At 40.3% G+C, this 12,619-nt stretch overlaps 1 protein-coding gene across 2 annotated transcripts in view; it reads left to right on the forward strand.

Moving 5' to 3' along the window:
• Positions 1-12,125, forward strand: part of SSMEM1 (serine rich single-pass membrane protein 1) — a 14,491-nt gene extending 2,366 nt beyond the window's left edge. Inside the window, exons 1-3 of one of the 2 annotated variants that reach the window (XM_006158821.3) lie at positions 618-872; positions 7,402-7,456; positions 10,801-12,125. In XM_006158821.3, the coding sequence (XP_006158883.1) occupies positions 690-872; positions 7,402-7,456; positions 10,801-11,297 (735 nt within the window). In that variant the 5' untranslated portion in view covers positions 618-689 and the 3' untranslated portion in view covers positions 11,298-12,125. Of the gene's footprint in view, positions 1-617; positions 873-7,401; positions 7,457-10,800 lie in introns of those variants that run through there. The other variant, XM_006158822.3, reaches the window with a different exon arrangement.
• Positions 12,126-12,619: the final 494 nt, after the last annotated feature.

Here is a 12,619-nt window from a genome sequence, read left to right on the forward strand (position 1 = left end):
ACTTTCTCTCTCTCTCTCTCTGTCTCCCTCTGGTCAAATTAAAAAATAAATGAATGAATAAATAAAATAAAATAATTCTTAAAAAAATATTTATTTTTTAGAGAGATTTTTGCTATAGGGTGCATGCGCTCACCAGAGAGACAGAAAGTGAGAAATCACCGCCCCTCCCCCCGGGGGGGATAGTCACACCTCAGTCCTGTCTCCTCCATTCTCCTTTTGGGATTTTGCACACACGCCTAGTGTGAGTTTTAAGCTGCTGGGCAGTTCCGGGACTCGAACCACAGTCAACTACGTGGGAGCCTGGTGATGTAAACATTACTCTCTTTGGTAGTCTGTATTTAATTTGTTATTATTATTTAAGTTTGCTATAGGACACCTGTGCTCACCAGAGAGTGAGGGAAAGTGAGAAAGCAAGCCACCAGATCTGAGACTTAAATCCCAGTCAGCTTTGTGGGAGTCCAGCGGCTTAACCACTGTGCCACCTGCTGGCCTCATCATAAATTTTTGTAGAAATAATTTAGATAAATCTTCCTCAAAGCTAGAAATCCAAGAAGCATTTGTCAGTTCCTGTTGCTTAAGTCTATGTCATAATAGGTTGCCAAGGAAGTTGTCATATACCATTGAGGGAAGTCCTTCCCAGACACTTCCGTCTCTTTGAGCATGTTTTATTTTCTAAGCAAGAAGCCATCATGGGAGACCTTTTGTCCTTATTTTGGGAGGTGGAGCCTCCTCCCATACCTTTAAGTTTTAGCATTCCAAATCAGGATTATGAATGCCGGAAAGATGACTCTTGTGGAACGATAGGGAACTTCCTGCTTTGGTATTTTGTCGTTATATTGGTCCTGATGTTCTTCTCTCGGGCTGCTCTCTGGGTAGGATATTGTTTTTCATTTAAAATAATATATTTGCTATATGCTAGGGGATTTTCCATAAAATAAATTCACTTTGCTGTGATATAACGACATTTTAAAAGTTTTGTTTTTTAGTTTTAAAATAATGCAATCTAGGGACCAGCAGTTAGCATAATGGCTATGTTGCTGGACTCCCATGTAGTTGACCGCGGTTCGCGTCCCAGACCTGGTAGCTTAAAATAATGCAATCTTATTTTAGAGAATTCAAGAATATAAAAGAGGATGATGGGATCAGCCGGTGGTGTGGTGGTCTGGGCAACTGGATCTCACATATCCAACTGCAGGCTGAGTCCTGGACTGGAGGGTTGGAAGACACACCAGGCATATGTGTATCCATGCTGCGAGTCCTAGGAGGAGAGTGAGGGAGAGGTGATTGTGGCATGGCTATCCTCCCTCTGAGTTGCTTTCTTGCTTTCTCTCTCTCTCTGGCTCTCTCGAATGCGTGTACATACCCTATAGCAAAATTGAAAAAGAAAAAAAATAAAGAAATGACGAAGAAAATTTAAAACTACTGGGGCCAGCAGGTGGACTGGTGGTTAAGGGCGCTGGACTCCCACATGGCTGACCATGGTTCCAGACCTGGGCCTGGTGGCTTCCTTTTTTACTTTCTCTCTCTTTCTCTCACTCTCTCTTGCTCTCACTTTGTCCCTCTCTGGTTAAATTTAAAAAAAATAAGTAAATAAGTAAGTAAAGTTAAATAATAATTTAAAAAACTGCTGTTGGGAACCAGCAGTTAGCGTAATGGCTATGTCGCTGGACTCCCACGTAGTCGACCGCAGTTCGTGTCCCGGACCCGGTGGCTTAAAACTCACGCCGGGCGCGTGTGCGTGCGTGCCCAAGATCCCGAGAGGAGAATGGAGGAGAAGGGATTGCGGCGTGCCCATCCCCCCTGGGGGGTGATTTCTCGCTTTCTGTCTCTCTGTCTCTTTCTGTCTGTCTGGCGAGCGCACGCGCCCTACAGTGAAAATCTCTCCAAAAAAAAAAACTGCTGTTACCCTGTTTTCCACAGATAACCACCATTAACATCTTGGAGTATACCCTTTTATATATTTCTTTTTCTCTACTCCAATATGCAATATGTCTCTCTACTTTTCTATCATTGGTTCTACATGGATAGCATTATACTGTATGTATTTTCATATTTTGCTTTTTTAACTTAATAATATATTGTAAATGCTTCCCTAAACTATATTCAATCAGTAGCACTTTTGATAACAGTATAATTTGTCTATTTGGTGGTTGCATCATAAAAATCCTGCAGTTTTGGAGCATTTAGGCTGTTTGTTCATACATTAAATAATACTCTCATAAACTTCTTATTTGTTAATGACCTCCAAATTCTTTTTGTTTTTTCTTTTTCTTTTTTTATTTTTTGCTAGATGGTGCATTCACCAGAGAGAGAGAGAGAGAGAGAGAGAGAGGAGGCCCCCCCCCCCCCCCCCCCCCCCAGTGGGAATAGCTATGTAACAAACTCTTCTCCATTCTCCTCTCTGGATTTTGAGCATGCACGCACACATGCCTGTTCTGTTGCCCAGCTGCCAGGTCTGGGATTCATACTGCACATTCCGCCATGTGGGATCCAGTGCCTTAACCACCACACCACTGGCTAGCCCTCTGAATTATTTTTATGCACATAATTCTAATGAAAGACACAGAAGTTATCATATTGATGGGATCTATGTTGGAGGCTTTGGGGGTTTTCAAATGAGGCAATATATTTTCTATATAGACTAAGATGAAGAACTATCAGAGCAGAAGTCCCCACTTGACCACCTACTAGTGGAAGAAAATGACATTCTCTTAGGAATGAGATAGCCTACTTTACCAGGACTGTGATGTCCCAACGTATTATGAGTAACCAAGTTCTTTAAATAGCTGACATTGAGTCCTTGCTGGTCATTAATACTAGGGTGATGATTAATCAAACCACATTATTTAGCATTTTAGCTAGAACCTTGGACTGGCAATAGGCAGCTAGACTTAGTGCTATATCAGCGCTGGATCGAGAAGAGGTTTGTTATGTCTATGCCAGCTGGATTCCATTATCATAATCAAAAACACTTACACCCCCCTAATCAAAAACACTTCCCCCCCCCCCCCCAACCTCTTGGCCAAGAAGTTTTATCTAAAGTCTAAATGCTTCTTAAGGTAAATACTTTGCCAAAAGGAGATTTAGATAGTGATAGCTTCTATGTGTGTCTTAGACTCCCTAGCTAAGTATATTGAACTTGTCTGGCCTGGCAAGAAAAGCTACTTTAGAAAATTAACAAAAAATTGAAATTGATCACTGGCAATTTCATCATGAAGACCATTTAAGAGGTCTAAGCTAGTCCTCTGCTCCCTTGCTTGCATCAGCTCTTTGGAGTCACAGAGCCTGAGCTCTGAGGATCTCAAGAGAGCATGTGGTCCAACCTCTGCTCACAGGCATGTGAGCCATCATTGCCCCACCCCCACTTTTTTCATTGAAAAGGCCCAAGGAAACTAAGTGACTTGTCCAATGTCACACAAGTGATTAGCAACAGAGGGGGACCAGACCCAGATTTCCTGCCATGTTATTTGATTGCTTCAAAGCATAGTTTGAAATGTTGAATTAAATCTATTCAGTGCTGATTAAAACCTTAATTATCTTAGAGGTTTCATCTTTCACTTGCCGAACTGCTTCTTCTGAAGGGTCCCAGATTTGAAATCTGAGAACCATATGAGAGTTAGTCAAGGAGGATGGAATTTTCCTTCACTTTGAACTTCTTCATTTTTCTCTGCTAAACTATGAGCCTTTATTTACAAACCTTGAAGTAATGGTAAAAGCGTAATGGAAATGTGTTGGTCATTATCTTCCACCATGAAGCATGCTGATTTCCTCTGGATTTGCCACTTTTTCAGATGCATTTACCTTTCTGCTTCAGAGACTATAAATACTATATTTAGCTTATATGTTTATTTATTATTTATTCAGATTGCTAGTGCTGATATTTTTCTTCTCCAAACTCCTTACTTTACATATGTGGAAACTGAGGTTAGGAGGTGTTAAGTGTCTTGGTAAGATCACAGAGTTGATTCATGGCAGAAAGACAGAACCTTAGCCCACATTTTGTACCCTGCCCCGCAGGGCAGACACTACTGCTGTTCACTAAGTCACACACAAAGAGGGTTAATAAAAGTCTTTTCATAACCACATTTCATATGATTCCACTTAAGCTTAATGCAAAAATCTTTCTTTTGATTTTGTGGTTATATTTTGATTTGACATCAAATATGGAGGCTTTGGGTGGGAATGATATAAACTAATAAGGAGTTCTTAAATACCTTACCTGCTTTGTTACAAAAATACTCACTGTAGGAAATGCAGAAATTATTAAAAAAAAAAAAAGTGGACAGATTGAAATAAAAACCACTCCAGATTATGTAGAAATAAACAACTAATGTTAATCTTTTTTTTTAGATTTTTGCCACAGGGCATGTATATATGTATATTTGCTGGAGAGAGACAAAGGGAAAATGAGAAATCATCCCTAGGAGGGGATGACCATGCCATAATCTCTTCTCTTCCTTTTGCCTCTCAGAATTTTGAACATTTATGCACATCATCCACCATGTTTTTCAGGCCTCCAGGTCCAGGACTCAAACCACAGAGTTGGTTCTATGGGATCCAGTGCCTTAACCACCACTTCACCGTAATACTTGCTGGTTCATCTTTAGGTATATACACTTATAATCTTTTTTCTTTAGAGATTTTTTGCTATAGGATGCATGCACTTGCTGGAGAACCAAAGAGAGCCAGAGAGAGAGAGAGAAAGTGAGAAATCACCCCTAGAGGGGATGGCCACACTGCAACTCCTTCTCCTCCTTTCTCCACTCTGGATTTTGGGCATGCATATGTGCCTAGTGTGATTTTCAAACCATTGGGTCTGAGGTTCAAACTCCATTTGGGAGTCCAGAACCTTAATCACTATGCCGCCTGCTGGCTTCTAAACTTGTAATCTTTTAATAATCTTCTCAATACATACTAAATTTAAAATATTTAAGCCCCTCCCAAAGGAATTTTTAAAAGAGGTATCTTGAAAGGTGACTCCATTCTTAAGGTTTTCAGAAAATGAATGCTGTAACCCAAAATGCAAAGAAACACATGTCTTCCCTTGTAGGGACTGGATATTAAGGAAGGAATGGAGCATGACCAGTGGTATGGTAGTTAAAGTGGCTGGATCCCAGATGACTGACTGCATGGAGTGGGGTGGTGGTGGTAAGAAAGCAACCCTTAGGAAGGATGGTCATGCCACAGTTTCTTCTCTTTCACCCTTCTCTTGGAATTTTTGGCATACATGTACAAGTGCCTGGCATGATTTTTCTTTTCTTTTCTTTTTTTTTTTTTGGATTTTTGCTATAGGGCGCATGCCCTCACCAGAAAGACAGAGAGATAGAAAGCTAGAAATCCCCCCCCCGGGGGGGGGGATAGCCACACCACAATCCCTTCTCCATTCTCCTCTTGGGATCTTGGGCATGCACGCACATGCGCCCGGCATGAGTTTAAGCCACCGGGTTTAACTCACTCTCATTTGAGACCATGGACTCGAACCATGGTCTACTACCTGGGAGTCCAGCGACGTAGCCATTACACCAACTGCTGGTCCCCTTTTCTTTTTTCTAGAGAGAGATATTTTGCTATAGGACCCGTGTGCTTGCTGGAGAGACAGAGACAGAGAGATAGAATGTGAGAAATCACCTCCCAGGGAAAATGGCCATGATGCAATCCCTTCTCCTCCATTCTTCTCTTGGGATTTTGAGCACACATGCACATGTACCTAGTGTGATTTTTTTTTTTCTTTCCTAGTGTGATTTTTAAGCTGCTAGGTCTGGGACTAAAACTGTGGTCATCTGGTGTTCCCATGGTGTGTTTTCAAACCTTTGAGTCTGGGACCCTAACTGTGAGGTCAGTCATGTGGGATTCAGTCATCTTAACCACCACACCACTGGCTGGTCCTGCATTTTGATTTTTTACCCAATATTAGAACATACTTATTTCCTAACTTTATGACATAATTATATTATAAAATTTTTAAAATTATGTGTTATATGATGGTACTACGATTCGCTTAACATTGTCTACTTTTGAATATTAAATTTATATTATATTCTATTTATATTATATTTTAATTACACTGTGATGAATATTCTTATGCACAAAGTTTTCTCTTTTTCAGTAGTTATTTCCTGGTGAATGGTTCTCAGAGGAAGAACTATGTCAAAGATGTTAATGAATATTTGTAAAGTTTGATATATTCTGAAAGGCTTGCTTCTTATTTGTATCTTTTGGCAAAACCATTTTCAGCATCAGAAAGTGGGACAGTGTCTGAAAAATGGGACAAATGTATTTATGGAGAATGGGGCACAATATTTGAAAATGGAATAATTCAAAGAAACTAATTCATCTGGTTGCCATGTTCACAGATATAATATATTATGGTTGCATTTTGGATGAAACTCTGAAGTAATGATTAAGGAGATTTTTAAGTCTATGAATTCAGGTAAAAATCTGTGTGTAGATATCTTTTATCAAACATTTTACTTAAAGAATCTCAATAACGTGACCTGATTAAATAGCCTTTAAAAACTAATTTTAAGCCAATCTGAGTATTAACAAAAATTTTTAAAAAATTGCTTTAAGGCACATGCTCTTGCTGGAGAGAGTCAAAGAGAGACAGAGAGAGAGGGAAAGTGAGAAATCACCTTCCTGGAGTATGGGGATGGCCATGTTGTAATCCCTTCTCCCTCATTCTCTTCTCGGAATTCTGGGCATGCATGCATATATCTTCAAATATACCTAGCGTATTTTTAAAGACACCATGTCTAGAACTTGAGCCAAGAAGTTGACCGTGTGGGATCCAGCCACTTTAACCTTCACACCATCTAATGGCCCCACAACACTGTTTTTAAATATGTCTGTAAAGTACATAGGTATAGGAAAACTTTATAACCTGTAACTCCTTATCAGTATTATTTTCTCTCAAGTCTCTGTTTCATTTTGCTTGGTTCAAAATATTTTGGCCGATTCTGCTTAGTATGTTTTTGTTGTTGTTTTAGGTTTTGTTGTAGGGCTTGTGCACATGCCAGAGAGGGGTAGAACAAGACAGAGAGAGAGGTAGGGGAGAAATGCCACACAGGAATCCCTTCTCCATTCTCCTCTCGAGATTTGGGGCATGCATTCATACATGCCTGGCATGTTTTTCAAGCTGCTGGGTCTAGGACTTGAACTGTGGAGTTAGCTATGTGGAGTCTGACACCTTAACCACCACGACCTCTGCTGGCTGGATAGTATGGTCTTCTTAATGGCCAACAGAAGTAGGATTATTATAATAGGAACTTAGTAAGTACTTAATTAACTGCACTGAATGTTTAAAATTAGACATTGTCAAAGGAACTTGGGTGAATGTTTCTTATACAGTAAATATGAGTGAAGAAGTGTGATTACTCTCACTAATCTATATTTCTGAAACAGATGTCTGAAAGTAAAAAGGATGAAGACAATAGGACAAGCACTTCAGTAAGTAAAGGTGAGAGCCACTGCATACTTGGTATTGGACTGTGATGAGAGAAATATGGGCAAACAGCACAGGTGAACAACCAAGAGTGTTGCAAGAGGCCTCTGCACAGTAAAGGCCCATTGGGTGAGCTGCTTGCGTTTCTACTTCCTAGTGTCACACAGCATAGCTGCTTTAGCAGAGCTGCTAGGAGCCATATGTTGCTGGTAGGTAGAGCTCAATCTCTTTTCATTCCTCAGCACTCCCCCTTCACATAACTGGCCATTCATGTACCTTCATTGCTAATGCTATCATATGATTATGAGCCATAATACATCCTTTTTAAATAACCTTTAAGTGGGGACCAGCAGGTGGTGTGGTGATTAAGGTGCTGGACTCCGACATGGCTGACCACAGTTTGAGTCCCAGACCCAGTAGCTTGAAAATCACATTGGCGTGTGTGCTTTCATGCCCAGGATCCTGAGAGAAAATGGAGAAGAAAGGATTGTGGTGTGGCTATCCCCCATGGGGGATGATTTCTCACTTTTCCTCTCACTGTCTCTGTCTGTCTCTCTCTCTGGTGAGTACATGTCCCCTGGGGAGGGGGAAACCTTTAAGCAGTAGTGTGCTAGTAAAAGTTTAACAACTGGCTTTCCAAAACACTGTGTATGTATGTATGTATGTGTGTGTATATATATATATATATATATATGTTTATTAAAAGCCTTAATGATATAAAGAATATCACACAATGTGCAAGTAATTCAATTTGCGGCCAGAGGGTGGCACAGTAGTAGTGCAACTGGACTCATATGGGAAGGTACTAGGTTCACATCCCAGAACCTCTGTGTTCATGAGAGGCACATGTGTGCCCAAGATCCAGGCTGGCTGAAGCTGGGAGTGGATTGCTGTGTGAGGATCCTACTCATGGAAGAAGTAAATAACATTTTTCAAAAGAGCTTTAAAAAAAAGATAATCTACAGTAATCTTTATGGTCAATTTCATATACCACTGATCCTCATAATATACTCCCCTTGATCTTCCCTGGAAGGGCAGATGTGCCACAGCTGTCCACAGCTGTCCATAGCTCTCCAAAGCTGCCACAGCTTTGGTCATTGTCCAAAGGCATAGCAAGTGTTAAAAAAAATCATTCTGACACTTGTTAAAATGGTAACAAAGACTTTATTGAAGACTTGTAAAATAGGTCAACTCTATCTGCTCAATGTACGATGAGGTCAAAGTTCTCTATCTCAGTACTGTTAACATTTTGATGAATGTATTTGTTTGCAAGTCTCTATTGCCTATGTGTATTATTTACCCACCTTTAAAGGTAGAGTCCATGGTGGAGTCATTTTTGTAAGGAATGATCATCCTTAGCCAACTGAAATCAATGAATAAGTATTGTTCCAGCCTGCATGTTATTTTTCTCTAAGTTAAGGAGTGAGATGAAAGAAAAACGGATGTGTGTTGGAACTTAACCTGGTCATTCATGATGTGAATGACTTCTTTGCTGAAACAGATAAGGGTTTTAGAATACTGGAAGAGTATTTTTCTCATTTTTGAGCTATTCACATTGTAGTGGCCATAAACATGACACTGAAATGAATTTACATTAGTAACATGTTCTCCATTACTTTTTTAAAAAGTTCTGTTATTGGGTATGTCCCACACATCAGAGAGCGAGAGAGAAAGAGAGTGAGAAATCACCCCCCCCCATGGGGGATGGCCACACTACAGTCCCTTCTCTTCCATTCTTGGGCATGCATGTACACACACCTGGCATGATTCTCAAACCACTGGGTCTGGGACTCAAACTACGCAGCTGGCATGTGGGATCCAGATGCCTTAACCTGTATGCCACCTTCTGTCTCCCTCCATCACTTTCTTTTCCTTTTTTTCTGATTTATTTGCTTTTATTTATTATTATTTTTATTTTAAGTTTGCTGTTGGGCACTCACACTCACCAGAGAGAGAGAAAGTGGAAAAGCAAGCCACCAGGTACGGGACTCCTGCTGGTCCCTCTCCATCACTTTCTTAAACTTAGGCAATCAATAAAACCATATATCAAGCTCTGATCTTTAGTGTTTGCTGACTTTCACAGTGAAAATATTCCCACCAAAGCTGATTTCGCATTACTACCATGATGTCACTGAACATGGAGTTTGAAAGAGATATCCAGTAGCACACTCTTAGGTAGTATTTCACCATCCAGATACAAAGACATTAATAACTTCAGGACCATATAAAAAGATCTTTAAGATCATTAGGAAGTTGTGGGTTTTGAATACTTATTACCTTCATTTTTAGTAAATTGATTTAATTGTAAATTTGTTTAATTTTTTTTTTTTTGGAGAGATTTTCACTGTAGGGCGCGTGCGCTCGCCAGACAGACAGAAAGAGACATAGAGACAGAAAGCGAGAAATCACCCCCCAGGGGGGATGGTCATGCCGCAATCCCTTCTCCTCCATTCTCCTCTCGGGATCTTGGGCACGCACGCACACGCGCCCGGCGTGAGTTTTAAGCCACCGGGTCCGGGACACGAACCGCGGTCGACTACCTGGGAATCCAGCGACATAGCCATTACGCTAACTGCTGGTTCCCAATTTGTTTAATTTTTGATAATGAGTGTGCTTAACCATCTCACAAAAAACATTCCTGAAAGTTTATCAACTCTTCTGGGCTGATAAGCTCCAACTCCAACACACTACTGCATAAAGAAAAGACCCTTTTTAGTTCCTCTTACACAAATCACATTTATATATACCCTTGAGTCTTTAAGTCTTCAAGGAAAAGAGAAAAAGGGTCCTTCTCTGAAAAATTTTGTAGATCTTTCCCTTTGATTTTATATTCAGGGTCCTCAAAACTTTAAAAACTTCACACGTATCTCTGACCTCTCTGGTCTGTAGGAGATATGGGGTATGGCATTGGAAAATGTGGTCAGCTGCCTGCACGTGCAAATAACTGGAGAAAAGTGGTGACTTGACGACTGGCCATTAAGAATGAGCCCATGTGGGAACCAGCAGTTAGCGTAATGGCTATGTCGCTGGACTCCCATGTAGTCGACCGCGGTTCGTGTCCCAGACCCGGTGGCTTAAAACTCACGCCGGGTGCGTGTGCATGCGTGCCCAAGATCCCGAGAGGAGAATGGAGGAGAAGGGATTGCAGCGTGACCATCCCCCCTGGGGGGTGATTTCTCGCTTTCTGTCTCTATGTCTCTCTCTGTCTGTCTGGCGAGCGCACACGCCCTACAGTGAAAATCTCTAAAAAAAAAAAAAAAAAAGAATGAGCCCATGTGTGCCATGTGTTTTCTTATAAATGTGAAGTTATAGTAACCAAACATGTGCCTAACTTGTCTATTTGTCTTGTTGGTTATTAGCAAGCAAAGAAACTTCCTATAAGCGACAGAGCAAAGATGTTGCTTGGGACTCTTCACAAACAATGAAGAAACCAAAGCAGAACCAACTTACCCCTGTAACTGACTCAGAAGTGGCTTTGGTCAATGCCTATCTTGAGCAAAGACGAGCCAAGCGCTATTCTCAATTAGACCAGATGAATCAGCTCCAACATGACAGTGATACTACTGAATGTGACAGTGAAGAATCTATCTCAGGAGACTCCTCGTGGAAGGAGAGTGAAAGCGAACATCACCCATCACCAGCCAGTATCAAAAGGAGAAAGATAGCTCAGAGACAAAGGATTCTGGGAAGTTACCAAATCAGGGAAAGGCCCTGCCTGCACTGCAAAGCCATGAGAACCAATGAATGGTTGACACGTCATTTCCTACAAAACACTTCAGTAATAACTTCAATAAAGGGAGATGCTAAAGAGGAAAATGCTATACCTGACATTAACACAAAATTCAGTAAATTTTGAATTTTGTAAAAATTCAAAATTCCTTCCTTGAAACCAAGTGAAAGAGGTGAATAAGACACAAAAATTACCAGAGCTGCAGGTGAGGAGACTTTTACAATAAGTCTACTTACTAACAACAAAAACATACTTGGAGCCCAAGAAGTAAAACTTCAGTCAATTCTTTGTTCAAGAAAAGGTCAGCAAATTTGTTTATGGTACCATCAGAATATCAAAGATCTGTATCCACTATGATTATTTTTTAATTGAAAAGAACACAAGACGTATTTTATTGCCTTGAGTGTATGTATTTTGTTTATGTCTGTAATACAAATAAGGAAGCTCTTTGAAAATACACTATTTATGTTGAGAGAAACCATTTGAATGTATTTATATGTTTTAATGATCTGACTGAATGAACTAGGTGAAGTTGGTTGGAATAGAATTGGCCCATCTTCTCTACCATGACATTTGCAGGTGAATCTACCAGAGCTATATTACTATACTTATCAGCAAGAGCCTGGTAAGAAGAGGAGCTCAAAGGCCTGGAATAAGACCTGATTCTTTGAATAGGACAAGGAGGGGGAGCAGAATGACCTGGAAGGGCAGTTGAGTGACAGGCTGTCCTCAGTTATTGTCCAAAGGGCATTTCAGGTGTTAAAGAAAAAAAATTATCCTGACACTTCTTAAAATGGTAAGAAAGACTTTATTGAAGACTGTTGCAAAAAGGTCAACTCTATTTGGTCAATGTACAATAGAGGCCAAAGTTCTCTCTTACAGTACCTTTAACATTTTGATTTATGTATTTGTTTGCAAATCCCTGTCTCTTACGTATTTATATATTTATCCTCCCTTAAAGATAGAGTCCACGATTTGTCATTTTTGTAGCTCCATATCTAGCACAATGCCAGAGAGCATGGCAAATAAAGCAGTTGAATCAATATACAAAGGGATTAATGTATGTTAAAGGATGAGCTATGGAAACAGAGACAGAGGATTCAGGGCAGAGGCCACTATCCACAACTTAGTGAATAATTCTGGTATTTTCAGCTTGATATGATCAAGATGCTTAAATTATCTTGCTTATCTAAGGAATACCTGTCTTAGTTCATTTTCTGCTGCTATAACAGAATACTACAGACTGGGTAATTTATAAAACAAGTTTATTTGGCTCATGGTTCTGGAGATTTGGGAAATTCAAGAGCACAGTACTGGCATTTGGTGAGGATCTTCTTGCTGCATCATCCCATGGCAGAAGGCAAAAGGGAAAATGAGACTTGAAACAGAAAGAGAAAGGGGCTGAATGTCATCCTTTATCAGGAGCCCACTCCTATAGCCATCATGAA

This window comes from Tupaia chinensis, unplaced genomic scaffold (assembly GCF_000334495.1).
Source record: "Tupaia chinensis unplaced genomic scaffold, TupChi_1.0 Scaffold000610_1, whole genome shotgun sequence".
Classification (NCBI taxonomy): Eukaryota; Metazoa; Chordata; class Mammalia; order Scandentia; family Tupaiidae; genus Tupaia; species Tupaia belangeri.